Below are 15,897 nucleotides of genomic sequence, written 5' to 3'. Positions count from 1 at the left end.
TAAGTTGACATGCTGCTATTAAAATTACTAGCGGTTGGGAGCCTTGAAACATATAGGGGACTTATAGGTGGGGGGGGGGGGGGGGGTCGAAGGTGAAAGTCCAGTCTAACATTAAGATTATAAAAAGAACTGTTTTTTGGGGTGGTTGCATTTTTGGCGAGGATTAAAATATCCTCCTCCAAAATTATTTAGAATCTTCCCTGTACCTGTAAAAAGCTTCACTGTAAAGCAGAACCATATCATTTCAGTTAGGTCCTTCGCTACAGACAAAAAATATTTAATAATTTATATGATAGGAAATTAACACCCTTCCACATATTTCTTACAAATTGTTCAAAGGGGGACTTTGAATTAAAGAAAAAACCTTGATTGATTGATTTTAGAAGTAATTAATGGTGTCTTGGAGGCGACAGAACCTGACCTTATTAAAAATTGGTTAAATACAAGGAATTCCATGCTTAAAAATTCTATGAAAACCTGGGGGAGGTGGGTTATCACAACCTCCTCGAAAAATTTTATTCCGCTATCCTTCTGTATTTTTTGAATTGTGGGAATATACCCATCCCCGCCAGGGATCTAAAGGGATAAGACAACAGCCGATATTTTGATGTACATCCCCAATGATAATGCATATAATTAACCATTCTGTAGATTTCAATTATTGGTTAAAAAGTTTGGACACTCAACTTAAGGATCCAACCAATCAGAACTTAATAAAAGTCCAAAAAGTTGTTAAACAAACGAATACGAAAACCCTATTATAAAACTTTGGGGACTAGCGTAATAAACATCCAATTGTCCCCTCTATTACTCTGGAATAAATCCTTTCCCATTCATGTCTATTTTTACTGCATATCATCCTTTAAATACTAGTGGCACAGCCGGTGGTTTAAAACAGTGCGAGGGAAGCTAAGAATTTTATTAGAACACGATTTGCGTGTAAAGAATGAAGCTTTTTATAGTGCCTACAGAAAAAAGGGGGTATATTTAAAAACTTTTGGCCGAAAATTCCCGAATGATTATTAGAATAATGGGCTATTCTAATATGACTTCATTATGGATACTTCGCCCAAAAGTTTTTAAATTTATCCTGTTTTTTGTAAACACTATAAAGAGCTTCGCATAGAAACTACCGATGAAATCATCCATATTTTTAACCATATTTTCGATTCTTATAAAAATTGAAGTCTATAATAGGTTAGACGAATATATGATAACCTTTATAAACGATAATTAAGATAATTAAAGATATATATATTTTTTATTTTTAACCATGGAAAAATTTTAGAGATACTGAATTTTTGAAATCATATGTTTTAGACAATTTTGATGTAGGTTAGTATATACTTTAAAAGTACCGGTCTACTCTATAATTCAGTACTGTTGGTTTGTTTGTCAGTATTTAACGTTGCAATGTTATGAGAAGGGTTTTAAAATACTATTTTACTTTTGCCAGGGATCTTATATGATTAGACAATGGACGATAAAGTTATGCACATCCTCAATGATGATAAACAAAATGTCACCTTTTGTAGATTTAAATTATTGGTTGAAAAGGTTGTACTCTGATAGTTCGAACCATCGAATTTGATAAAGTTACCAAAGTTATTAAGCCAACAAATGATAACAGTTGTTTAAAAACTTTGGATACCAATATAATTTACAGTCCTATTGCCCCTACATTTTACATGATCTCATTTATTTTTCTTGTTTCAATACTTAACTCCTTAAAAAGCAACATAGATACAGTAATTTGATAATTTTATTGCTTGTAAGTTATTTAATAATTATGTATGATATTATACCATTAGTTTAAAATTGTTTAAAAGTCCAAGATAAGTTAGAAAAAAGTAATATTGTATCCATAAAAGCGAAGCTCTGAAACGGTAGGACAGACGAACATTAACTCTTGTGAAGTGTCAGAACAAAATATTAATACATATGTTTTGACAAAATTATACGTAAATTTGCTTTTAAAAATGACAACATTTCCAAAAATGTTTGTATTAGCAAATATTTTCAGTTATAAAAAAGCATACTTTTAAAAGTACGACCGGTGGTTTCTCCTAAAGTGTATAGTAGAGCACAGAACTCCCATCCCCTCAAGTTCTTCATAAAATACTTCAAAAAAGAAGGGGGAAAGGGTTAGTTTTATTACTTTAAGTTAAGTTAGGTTACGTTATATTAGGTACGTGGTAGCTCTGAAGGGTTAGAAAATACACCGCCCCCTTATTTTAAAAGAGAGGGGGGGTCATTGCTGCATAGGCGCTTTGAAGGAAAGCACAGTACGATTAAATGTACTTTTTTAAATTTACAAAAAAAATCACGTTTATTAAATTTTTTTGTTTTACATAAGGTAAATAATATTTAGAAAAAAAACACTTTTAATTTATTATATTTTTATGTAGGATTTTATTCATACAAATACAACAAGGATGTAAATAAGGATTACAACATCCATAAAAGCGAAGCTCTGAAACGATAGGACAAACGACCATTAACTCTTGTTAGAACTGTGTGAGCAGAATATAAATGTATAACAAAATTGTAAGTAAATTTGGTGCATAAAATACAGGATACTGATTAAAGGACATACTTACAATTTAGGAACATTATTAGAAAATGTGTCGCTTATAATATTGTACTTTGTTGTCCTAGTAATTATAATTCAAAAAATTGGATATATAGGATAATAATATCACATAGAAAATGTTGTAAAAAGAGTTTAAATGGACGTACGCACTTTCTGGGAACAATTGTAGAGTTGCTACGCTTTCTAAATTATACCTAACTATTATAGGAATCATCATGAAAAGTTTCAAATCTGTAGGACAATTCTATCATGTCCAAATTGACGAAAAGAGAAAACTCTAAATCACACATACATACATCCTACTACTACTTTAGATACTCTTGAGAAAATACTGGATGACAAGAGAGAATTATCTGACACTGAATGTTCAACAGCAATGGTGTCCTCAACAAGATCTACTCTCTCAGAATGGAAGGTAAGTTGAGAGAGAGAGAGAGAGAGAAAGAGAGAGAGAGAGAGAGAGAGAGAGAGAGATAGAGAGAGAGAGAGAGAGAGAGAGAGAAAGAGAGAGAGAGAGAGATGGGGAAACAAGGATCTAAAGGGATAAGACAATGGCTGACAATGTTGATACCACTTCTGTAGATTACAATTAGTGGTTGAAACTTTTGAAAGTTCAACTCAATGAACCAACAAATCAAAACTCGATAAAAGTACCCAAAGTTTTTATGCCAACGAATAAGATGAAGCTATTACAAACTTTTGGGGACTAGTGTAATAAATAATATCTCCTCTTTCCCTGGGGAGAGTTAGTGATAGAAAGAGAGAAAGGTAAATCGAGAGATTGAGTAAGAGAAAAAGAGAGAGAGATATGCTAATATTAAATCAAAAACATTAAAATTCTAAAGCTGATATTGGCTAGCTCAACATTCTTAAACTTTTTCCGTTCGAGTTTCGTAATTTTGTCAATATTATTTTGGAGGGGGGAATAGTTATTCATCGTCAAGAGTTTATCCTAAATGATTTGAGACAAATGTCTAAAATACAATGCAATGCAATAAAGAATAAATACATCTAAACTTCAATCCAAAATTGTTAATGAATTTTATATTTCAGTTTAGCTTGGATAAAGATAAGAGAGGAGTTCTGAAGGAACTAACACAATATCTAACTGGAGATTTAAATAAAGGTAAGGCCTGTCAAAGTTCCTGCAAATCAGTGTTTTTTCTCTCAAAGTGCCTTATTGAGCATAGAAACCCCCAACCCTTATTTTTAAAATAAATTGAATATAGATGGGAGGAGTAGTTTTTTTGTTTATTTTTATTTTAGGTTAGGTTTTATATTGGGTAATTAGAAGGCCTTCAGGGGCTAAGCATAGGGGAAAAAACTAACCTTCCTCCCCTTATTTTCAATTTATTTAAAAAAAACAAGGGTTTTTCAGTCCTCGACAGGCACTCTTTGGGAAAGTACAAAAACTTTCTAATAATAGTCTTTTTTTCAATTAAATAGCAAACAAGTACTTTTACGTAGGCACTTAAGCAAAAATGTTTATAAAAGCAGAAAAATATTCTTACTTATAACCAATGCATTTTTATTTGCATGAATTTTATAGTATGAAAAATACTGGTGAGCAGATATGATTAATATAAGTAAATGGTTCTAATGCATAGATATAAAATTGCTGACAGATAGATTTAATTGGACAAGGATTAAAACAAGAAATACCAATGGTTATGTAGCAGATGTTTAGCTGTCAAAAAAAAGGAAAGAAAAGAGGGAAAAGGGATTTATGCTTAAATAAATTATACATTGGATGCTCATTTGTATGTACATGGAGTCTTCACAAAAAAATTATGCAGTTTGTCTTAAATAGCACTCGAGAAAACAACATGTCCACATACTGACTTTAAAAGAGCTTTATTAATAAACAGTGAAATTAAAAGGTTTAGTAAAGATTAAAATTTTTTATAAAATGAGGAATTACATTTCAAAGAAAGCTGACAGCAAAAAAAATGATAAAAATAAATGTTATTTATACATTAATATAAAAAGAAAAAATTCAATTTTAAATAAATTAATCACAAAATTTCTGTAACAAATGTATATTTTTTTAGAAAGGCTTATGTGGGAGGTGGCACAGTGCATTAGGTAAGTTTTATTTTAAACTTAATTAGATTTGTATAACTTATTCATATATTTATAGATGAGCAATGTTAATTTATGATAATTAGAATTTGAATATGCAAAGCAACTTTACAAGTCACTCATGTCTGTCTGTTTGTATTAAACATGCTTCCACTTAAAATTTAATTCCAATATTTCAAGGGTTAGAAAAGAGGGGTAATGGACAGTAAACTTTTCCACCAAAATCTTAATAAATATATTAGTATTTGTTAAAATTGCGTGTACATTTAGGAATGCCATTGGATGCGATCTGGTGAATGTTTACCTTGTAAGATCCGCTGGCTATCTGAGTCAATATTCTCCAGAATTTACACAGTAAGTATAGTCATATTAGCTGGGTATCTGTCTCAATATTCTTCAGAATTTACCCAGCAAGTATCGTCATATTAGCTGGGTATCTGTCTCAATATTCTCCAGAATTTACACAGTAAGTATTGTCATATTAGCTGGGTATCTGAGTCAATATTCTCCAGAATTTACACAGTAAGTATTGTCATATTAGCTGGGTATCTGAGTCAATATTCTCCAGAATTTACACAGTAAGTATTGTCATATCAGTAACTGAGTCAATATTCTCCAGAATGTATGAAGTAGGTATTGTCATATTAGTTGGGTATCTGAGTCAGTATTTTCAAAAATTTACACAGTAAGCATTGTCATACTACCTGGGTATCTGAGTCAACTTTCTCCAGAATTTACACTGTAAGTATTTTCATATTAGCTTGCGCTGGTATCTGAGTCAGTATTCTCCAGAATTTACACAGTAAGTATTGTCATATTAGCTGGGTATCTGAGTCAATATTCTCCAGAATTTACACAGTAAATATTGTCATATCAGTAACTGAGTCAATATTCTCCAGAATGTATGAAGTAAGTATTGTCATATTAGTTGGGTATATGAGTCAGTATTCTCCAGAATTTACAAAGTAAGTATTGTCATATCAGTATCTGAGTCAATATTCTCCAGAATGTATGAAGGAAGTATTGTCATATCAGTATCCGAGTCAATATTCTCCAGAATTTACACAGTAAGTATTGTCATATCAGTATCTGAGTCAATATTCTACAGAATGTATAAAGTATGTATTGTCATATTAGCTGGGTATCTGAGTCAATATTCTCCAGAATTTACACAGTAAGTATTGTCATATTAGCTGGGTATCTGAGTCAATATTCTACAGAATGTATAAAGTAAGTATCGTCATATTAGCTGGGTATCTGAGTCAATATTCTCTCTAGAATTTACACAGTAAGTATTGTCATGTTAGATGGGTATCTGAGTCAATATTCTCCAGAATTTGCACAGTAAGTATTGTCATATTAGCTGGGAATCTGAGTCAATATTCTCCAGAATTTACACAATAAGTATTGTCATAACAGTATCTGAGTCAATATTCTTCAGAATGTATAAAGTAAGTATTGTCATATTAGCTGGGTATCTGTCTCAATATTCTTCAGAATTTACACAGTAAGTATTGTCATATTAGCTGGGTATCTGAGTCAATATTCTTCAGAATTTACACAGTAAGTATTGTCATATTAGCTGGGTATGTGAGTCAATGTTCTCCAGAATTTACACAGTAAGTATTGTCATGTTAGATGGGTATCTGAGTCAATATTTTTCAGAATTTACACAGTAAGTATTGTCATATTAGCTGGGTATCTGATTCAACTTTCTCCAGAATTTATAGAGTAAGTATTGTCATTTTAGCTGGGCATCTGATTCAACTTTCTGCAGAAATTATAGAGTAAGTATTGTCATTTTAGCTGGGCATCTTAGTCAACTTTCTCCACAATTTATACAGTAAGTATTGTCATTTTAGCTGGATATCTGAGTCAACTTTCTCCAGAATGTATACAGTAAGTATTGTCATATTAGTTGGGTATCTGAGTCAATATTCTCCAGAATTGGGGTGGATCTCAAAGGGGATGTATCAACCCCCTTGCTTTACCTAGTTATGTATACACCCCCTTTAATGCATTTCAGAGCTTGATCTTTAAATCACCACTAAAATGATTTAAAGATCAAGCTCTGGATAAAATAAAATATTATATGGGCAAAATCTTAACTCAAAATCCATGAAACAACTAGCAGACATATTTTGATTTAATCTGAATATTTTTGTAGGTTTGAAATTCAGCCAATTCAAAGTGGAACTACACTAGCGGCTCATTGTGCAGAGGTGACCAATTTTAATTTTTTTTAAAATGTAGTTTTGTCTATGGGATGATAATGATTATTTGCCCCATGACGGGATATTTAATGATTTGCTCCCATTTATTAAATACAATTTTTACTTTTTTTACATACAAAAGCATAGTTATTTTTACTTTTTTCATTTCATAATATAATGCTAATTTTGTTCAGATTGGTAAAGTATTGTGTGTGAATACTGGAATAGAGAATGAAGATTATCCAGACGGGGTGCCAGAAATTACAGGGGCTGCCAAGGTTAGGCATTATAATATCAAAACTGTTGTTTTACGATACAATATTGTCAATTGACAATTGTCTCATACTTGTTTGGTCAGTTTTATCCTATATTTTTCGGGATGGTTTTAGGCTATTTTATTTTTAGACTTAATTCTTGTTATGTTTTCAGGCTACTTTTATGACCTAATCTTACCCTTTTGGAGATAAAGTCCCTAGATGCTAGGTGTAAAGAATACCTAAATATATCGGTCAAGCAGTTAGCGAGATCTTTTAATAAAAACACACAAAAAGAAATTCAATTACATTTATGTAAAGATTTTTTCAATTGAAATCTTACATAACATTTATTTAAACTAATTAATCCTCAGAACATATAAAAAATATTTATTTCAGGTGATGGTGTATCCTGTTTGTTCTGAGGATGGTGAGGTTGAAGCTGTTCTAGAGTTTGTTAGGAAGAAAGGAAACAACTTCTCTGATTATGATACTGAGGTAAATCTTGAGAAACTTATAAGAATGGGGTGTTTCTTTAACCTGACTCTAAATATAATACTCTATATAAACCTGTCTCATAGTAAATAACTCCAGGCTGGAGTTATTAACTATGAGACAGGGCTAGTCAGCTGCCTGTAAATCAGCAATACAATACAATTTCAAAAAAATTTCATCATCCAAGCAAGTTCCAATTTGAGATGTAGCTGCAGCTGACGCACAGCTGACAAGCTCTGATATGAGGATAAGAAAAAAATATAAAATATGTCCTTTAAGAATGTTTTACCACTAGGGCCAGCTCCATGTTAGAGCATATTTTGAGTAAAATAGCTCAAATGGCAAATCCTAATTTATTCCATCCAGCTACATAGTATGGGGAGCTGTGGGTATACAGTTTGCAGACAATTATCTAACTTGAGATGTATGGGAATTATGAAATCTTAATTTTAAAGTAAATTACTGGTTATCTGAAGCCAGGGAATCTGTATACTCACCCAATATAATATTTTTTATAGATTATAAACATTTACATAATTATGGGGAGCTGTGGGTATACAGTTTGTAGACAATCAGTTACCTTGAGTTGTATGGGAACTATGAATCTTAATTCTAAAGTCTATTACTGGTTATCTGAAGCCAGGGAATCTGTATACTCACCCAATATAATATTTTTTTTTTAAAGATTATGAACATTTACATATTATGGGGAGCTGTTGGTATACAGTTTGTAGACAATCATTTACCTTGAGTTGTGTGGGAACTATGAATCTTAATTCTAAGTCTATAGTCTATATATATATACTAGCGGCTACGCCCCTAGAAGCCTCTAGGAGCACTAGGAGCACTAGGAGGGGAAAAAGTCGACCTCATCCTATTTCAAATTTGTGTTCAAAAGAGTTAAAAAAAAAATTTTTGTGGGGGGGGGTGAAGACATCCTCCCCAAAATCAGTTTAAAACCTTCCTAGGACATATAAGAAGCCTCACTGTAAAGGAGAACAATATCGGTTTAGCGGTTAGCGAGATCCTTCGGGACAGACAAAAAACGCTTACTACTTTATATAATAGGATATATATAAATTTTAGGTCGACCTAAAGAAGCTTTAGGTTGACCAATTTTTTAATGGAATTTGTTTGTTGTACTTGTTTAGGTTTACCTACAGAAAAAATCAGTCAACCTCTAAAAGGTGTTTGTGATCTGGCAGTGGGCATATTACTGGTTTTATGAAGCCAGGGCAACTGTTTCTTCACCACATGTAATATTTTTGTTTGTTAAGATTGTAAACAGCTACATATTATGGGGAGCTGTAGGAATTCAGTTTGCGGACAAGTATTCATTTGTACAGACACAGAAAACTGTCAACGACTTCCTTCTGTCTGTTGTAAGGTAAACATGGATTTATTTTTTAGTGGCAATGGTAATAAGTCTATTCATGTCTGTTCTTTCATTATGCTTAGTTCTTCCTTTAAATCCCACTTTATGTAACAACTAGAGGCCTCTAGTGGAACGTAAAATGTTTTTTTTTAAATTCATATTAAGGTTAGCTTTTTACCAAAAATATTTTCTCGGCTGCTAGATAGGGTAATTTATGTTTTTTTGCGATTTCTCTTGTAAAATAGTTACAATTCTTCCCAAAACTTATGAGAAGCTACTCTGTAAAGGACAACCACATCGGTTTAGTGATTTGCGAGATCCTTCAGTACAGATAGACAACCTGTTGCTTATAAAAAAAGAATTGATTGTTCAGCTCTTTTCAAGAAACCCTTATAATAGCGCAATTGGTGCAATTGGTCTTTTTTTTAAATCACGCCATGAGGCCTCTATGGGCGTTTGTGGTTGAGAGGGGGAAGAACCACACCTCACTAACCCCATATATTTACTTTTAAAAAATAGATTAAAAAACTAAAGGAAGTCATGCTGGTTTAGCGGTTAGCGGGATTCTAAGTACACAGACAGATAGACAGACACACATTCTGTTACTTTTAAGAATTATATTTTAGCACTACCGCTCTATAATTTGTGAATAATTGTAGGTCTATATTTCAAGAGATGGTGTCAATGGACACTCTCATTGTTCAAATTATGAATCAAGCACAAAAATTAGGTAAAAATTAGTTAATTTTTATGACAATATTTTTCTTAAAACTTTATGACTCCTTTCTATTTGGAGCTCAAACTACATTGTATCTAAAATGTCCAGTAGATGATTTTTTTGCTATGCCTAGAACAAATTTTAAGCCATAAATTAAACGGATTCGAAGCCATACTTATAGTTATTTATCGTTTCGTATTATAGACAGTTTTCCTTGGATGTTAAATTAAAAAATTAAAAGATTAAAACGAGTTTTGTTAGCCACGAAAGGCCCTGGTATTAATTTTATCAATTGTGAAAATTGTCTGTAAAATGATGCTATACATGATGATTCAGTGTAGCGGAGATTATTCGGATTGTAAGGAATACTGAAAATGATGTTAAAATACCTGAGCTGGATCTTTAAATCATTTTAGTGGTGAATCAGATCGGGGTGCGCCAATTTTCAGCCAATCACAGCGCAGCATTTTAAAAATGCCGCGCTGTGATTGGCTGAAATTCGGCGCACCCCGATCTAAATCACCATTAAAATGATTTAAAGATCCAGCTCTGATGAACTTCTGAACATTTTGTTATCATTTTTTGTGTTTAGTAAATGCAGACAGAGCATCTCTGTTTCTTGTGGACGCCAAGACAAATCAACTTTATGCAAGGTAAGAAGCAGCTTATAGTGCCTATAACAAATGACGTCATACAATACAAATGACCAATGATAGGGCAGTATACATTGTAATTGACCAATGGTAAAAGGTATATTGGCCTTTCATTCGTCATTGGCTTGTATGGTGTAATTTTTATATACTATATGTATATAGGTACTATAAGCTTCTTTGCAAGGTAAGCAACAGATTAACAGACTGACAGACATAGTCTAGTTATAGAGTAGTTCTGATTTTCTTGTGGACGCCAAGACAAATCAACTTCATGCAAGGTATGCAAGAGAAATACGGACTGGCGGACATTGTCAAGTTGTAGAGTAGAGCTTTTTTGGATCTACTGCAGTTCACGGTAAAATATTGCTGGTAAGCAAAATTTTTAAAAATCTATGAATTTTAAAGGCTGCTAGCTGCCAAACGGCTAAACGTACAGATCATACCCGCACACCATTTTAAGCGGCATAAGAAGGCCTACAAATAATCATGAATAGCCAAGATCCAATTATGCACAGGAAAAGCTTCACTGAAGAAAAAACGCGTAAAATAGGTCTTTTTCGCGCATTTCTCTGCACTGCGAGATAACTATGCATTATTGATTTATGGCTATTCCAGATTATTTGTAGGCCTTCTTATGCCGCTTAAAACAGTGTGCGGGCATGATCTGTACGTTTAGCCGTCGGCAGCTAGCAGCCTTTAAAATTCATAGATTTTTTGGAAATATTGCTTACCAGCAATATTTTACCGTGAACTGCAGTAGATCCTCTTTTTTTGTTGTAGCATGTTTTGCGAGGATATCTTTGAAGCAACTACCATAATAAACACATATATACTAAACGTCTAAACAAGAGTCGTGAAATCAAAGAGATTTTTTTTTAATACGGGTTAATCTTAAGACTTAAGTCTTGGGCTGGTTTAAGGCTATTTTTCTGCCCCATATTTATCTATTCGAATACAATTGCATATACCCAAGAAGGTAGAGGCACAACCGCTTGTACACTATTATGTTGTTAAGGATATTTGATGTATCATGTGAAGAAACCGAATCAGGAGAATTACAAGGCAATAAAGAGATTAGGTAATTAATCATTAGGTAGCGCAGATACTCTATAGTAGTAATATAATATATCCATATTATAGTAGCGTAGCTACTCTATAGCTAACCACCAAACTGATATGGTTCTCTTTGACAGTAAAGCTTCTTGTAGGTTCAGAGGTGGTTTTTAAAAATTTGGGAGAGCCTTAAAAATAATATTTTGAAAACAAATTTGAAAGTGGAAGGTCGACACTCGACTTTCTCCTTCTCTTAAGTGTTCCTAGAGGCCTCTGGGGTCTTATTTACTATTTTCAAATACAGAGATAATTCTCTATTGAAAAAATAGAAGGAGCAATAGTTTTTTATTTCTTCAGAACTAGTTAAAAACCAGATATTTTGTATTATTATTGTTGTTAATCTGATTACAAGTCGTTTCTATAGTCCATTGATTCTTAGTATGACAGTACAAAAGTACACATTCTGGTCATTACTGGTCTTTACATATTGAAGACTTTTGAAATCTTCTTTCTGTTAATTTATAGGAATAACTATGTATATTTCTTTGTAATTCGTATTATGCATTGTTAAAAAGCAATATATCAAGATGTCAGAGATCTAAAGGGATAAGACAATGCCCGATAAATTAACGTACATCCCAATGAAAATACACTATATAGATTACAATTAATGGTTGAAACATTTGAACACTTAGCATAATGATCCAACCAATAAAAATTATACAAGTCGATTTTCACCATAAGATATGATTTAGATTTCTGGTTTTTCTATCAATTTAATTCCTTATATCTGAATTTACATTTGTTGCAAAAGTCCCTTAATCACTTGAATTTTATATTTTGTAAGGAAAATCTTATTTGTAATAGTTCTGTTTAGAGAGAGAGAGGGTTTACAATGGGCTGTTTATTACACTAGTTCCCAAAGTTCCCAAATGAACGCATTCTTATTAGTTTGCTTAACAACTTTGGAGACTTCAGTAATTCTGATTATTGGTTTCATTAAGTTGAGTGTGCAAGCGTTTCAACCACTAATTTTTATCTATAGAAGAGGTAAATTTGGAGATGTACATCAATTTATCGGCCATTGTCTTATCCTTTAGATCCCTGATTTTATATAGTAAGTCAATCTGGAATTAATTATATTGCAGCCGAGCCGTTTACCTGCTAAACAAACCAATATTTTTTTTTAGATTTCCCATCGGAAAGGGCATAGCAGGGTTTGTAGCGAAGACAGGAGAAGTGCTAAATGTTCCCAATGTTTATGATGATGATAGATTTAATCCTGCAATTGATGAAGAGGTACTTTCTTTTTAAAAGCGACGCATTTCTATAATTACGCTCGGTCCGTCCGTCCGTAAGGGTTGCTCTCTTCGTTAATTTAGACATGTCAGATTTTTCCTATAGATTTCATACTTTGCATGATGATTCCTATAACATTAGGTACCATATAGAAAGCTTAAGTCTAATTAAAACATGATAAAACATATCCAATTCATCTAATTTTTGGAATACTGATTCCTATTACAAGGTACAATGTTTTAAGCGAAACATCTATATAATCAAGTCCTAAAAATATGTAAGTATGTCCTCTAAACAGTATTCTGTATTTTGCAACAAATTTACATACAATTTTGTCAAAACTTATACGTTGCTTACTCAGTTCTTACACTCTACAAAATTAATGTTCGTCTGTCCTACCATTTCAGAGCTTCTCTTTTATACATAGATGATGTCATCCTTGTTTTACTATAGTTTTAGGTTTTATATTTTCATATAGAAAACCATTAACAATATAAAAATCTGTAAAAAGTTATATTATTAAGAAATTCATAAAATCTTTAAAAAAAAACACTTTTCTGATAAATATTAACCAATTATATCTATCTATTTAGATTTAGACTGGATATATCACAAGATATATCCTGTGTGTCCCCTTCTTTTTTATACCAACGAATCAAATTATCTATCTATTTAGACTAGATATATAACAAGATCCATTCTGTGTGTCCTCTTGTTTATTATACCAACCAATCAAATTATCTATCTATTTAGACTGGATATATAACAAGATCCATACTATGTGTCCCCTTGTTTATTATACCAACCAATCAAATTATCTATCTATTTAGACTAGATATATAACAAGATCCATACTATGTGTCCCCTTGTTTATTATACCAACCAATCAAACTATCTATCTATTTAGACTGGATATATAACAAGATCCATTCTGTGTGTCCCCTTGTTTATTAGAGGATCTGTTATTGGTGTCGTACAGGTACAAGAATATTATAAAGTGTAAGGATGTGTGTCTGTGTGTACTGAAGAATCTCCTAATTTGGTGCTCTTTTACAAGGTAGCTTCTTATAGGCCCTGAGAAGGTTCATAACGATTTTGGAGGAGGGTACCACAACCCTTCCAAGAGAAATAGCTCCTAGAAATAATCTCCCCCAATTTTTTTAATACTTTCTTTTTAAAACTACAATTGAAAATAGTGTGGTTTGACTCCAACCCCCTCCCCCCTCAAGGGCCCTTAGAGACCTCTAGGGGCGTAGCCGCTAGTAATATTATAAAGTTTAACAAACCAATTGTAGTTACGGGTTCGAGTCCAACCCACAATGATTTTTTTAATTTAAAAAGGGTAGTGATGGATGATTTGTTGAGTAAAAAATCAAAAAGACTAGGTAATTTCAATAAATATGAAATTCGTCTGCCATTATACAGATCTTAAGCAACAAATAAACAATAGACAGACCAGTACAAAAATAACCAAAAGATAGAAAGACTTCTACAAAAATTAGTTGTACCTTTCTTGTTAGATAGGCATACCCAGTAAGACGTATGATATATTTGTATAGGAGTAAAAAATATAATAAATAAATATACATAACATATTTTGTATGATTTCAAATTTTTTTTAGATGATAAATAAGAATGGAAGCGATGTCTGTTTTACAAAGGTATGTTTTTAGCAGCAGCATTTACATTTAAGTTAATTCCATCCGTATGTACTAATCTTAATCCACGAAACCACCATTTTAAAAATTACGTTAGTGTGACCATTAATTTAATCCAAATTTGTTATCAGTTTCCGGTTAGGTACTAACATGTAATAGATAGAGCATTAATGAAATAATTGCAAATAAGATAGGGGAGAGGTTCATTTTCCTATTTCTTCAGGGAAAAGGGAATGTGATTCTGACAAACAATTCTAATGGAAAATTTTCCTACAACTCCCTTCCTCTTTTCCTCGCCTTCTTAACCACCCCTCTTCAGTTACATGAGAAAACAAAATATGCCCCCACCTTACTTCCAAAGGTTTCGTGATTTTTATAGAATTTATTGTTAGAATAGCTAGGCCTGCATATACTTTTTGATTATGATTATAGAATAGCTTCTTTTTCTATGTTACACCTAATAGTTACAGGAATTTCATTCAAGATTTCAAGGATCATTAATAATCATAGCTATACCATTAGGACCTACAAACAAACCCATCTTCAGAGTAATAGGAAAGCTAAGTTTTCAAAATTAATCTGTTACATTGAACTTGTTTTTTTTCTAAAATATTTATAAACATCCATTGATGAAGGGGACACTGAGCTGATTATTACACATGTCCCCAAAGTTGTATAATAACATTTCTTTATTCATTGGTTTAACTTTGGGTTCATAAAGTTGAGTGTCCAAATATTTCAACCACTAATTGTGATATATAAAAAATAGTTATTTGTTTATTTTCATTGGGGATGAATATAAATTTATCGGCCATTGTCTTATCCCTTTATATCCCTGATAAACATCACTATTTTGGAAAACATGTTATAATAGATTCTGTTTAATACAATTAAAGCTAAAAATAGAAATTGTATGAAAATTTAATCATAACAAAATACAAGGATGACAACATTCATAAGTAGTGAAGCTCAAAAATTAAGGATGAATATCCGGAAGAAATGAAAAAAATAAACTAAAAAAATCACGAAACCTTGTAAGATTAATGACATGAAAATCTAGGAATCGATCTAGCCCCCCAACAAATAGGCAAACCTTATTAAAACTTGATAAAAGTGTGCAAAATCTTAAAATATTCAATCCCTGAAAATTTCAGCCATCTATCTTGAATAGGATTTGAGAAAATCACGAAAACTTACAAATGTAGGAATCGATCTAGCACCCCAATTAAGTGACGAAACTTAATCAAACTTGGTGAAGATATGAAGAACATATGATATTTAATCCTTGAAAATTTCAGCCTTCTATCATTTATTGGAGCCGAGAAAATCACGTTTCCCTATTTTTAACTCTAACAGACGGACGGACATTCAAATTATAGAGTAGCTTCTGCTTCACTATTAATAATCCCCACTTTAATATAATTACTTAAAGTGTTTTTAAGAGAAAAAAATATTTTAAAAACATAATAGATTTAATTAAAAATATTAATGTATTTATCTATTT

At 32.0% G+C, this 15,897-nt stretch overlaps 1 protein-coding gene across 1 annotated transcript in view; it reads left to right on the top strand.

The window, feature by feature from the left end:
• Positions 1–387: 387 nt before the first annotated feature.
• Positions 388–15,897, top strand: part of LOC145322772 (putative 3',5'-cyclic phosphodiesterase pde-5) — a 30,452-nt gene continuing 14,942 nt past the window's right edge. The window contains exons 1-16 of the mRNA XM_080165028.1: positions 388–447; positions 1,289–1,335; positions 2,908–3,008; positions 3,647–3,719; positions 4,645–4,678; positions 4,946–5,029; positions 6,843–6,897; positions 7,083–7,166; positions 7,542–7,640; positions 8,915–9,024; positions 9,672–9,742; positions 10,323–10,383; positions 11,399–11,461; positions 12,627–12,735; positions 13,643–13,714; positions 14,358–14,396. Coding sequence (XP_080021154.1) covers positions 2,970–3,008; positions 3,647–3,719; positions 4,645–4,678; positions 4,946–5,029; positions 6,843–6,897; positions 7,083–7,166; positions 7,542–7,640; positions 8,915–9,024; positions 9,672–9,742; positions 10,323–10,383; positions 11,399–11,461; positions 12,627–12,735; positions 13,643–13,714; positions 14,358–14,396 — 993 coding nt within the window. The 5' untranslated portion in view covers positions 388–447; positions 1,289–1,335; positions 2,908–2,969. The remainder of the gene's footprint in view (positions 448–1,288; positions 1,336–2,907; positions 3,009–3,646; positions 3,720–4,644; positions 4,679–4,945; positions 5,030–6,842; positions 6,898–7,082; positions 7,167–7,541; positions 7,641–8,914; positions 9,025–9,671; positions 9,743–10,322; positions 10,384–11,398; positions 11,462–12,626; positions 12,736–13,642; positions 13,715–14,357; positions 14,397–15,897) is intronic.

The sequence above is a fragment of the Acartia tonsa genome, chromosome 6 (assembly GCF_053477335.1).
Source record: "Acartia tonsa isolate MP-2025a chromosome 6, ASM5347733v1, whole genome shotgun sequence".
NCBI classification, from domain to species: domain Eukaryota; kingdom Metazoa; phylum Arthropoda; class Copepoda; order Calanoida; family Acartiidae; genus Acartia; species Acartia tonsa.
Note: the sequence above shows the minus strand (reverse complement) of the source record. Positions and strands in the feature narration are given on the sequence as shown.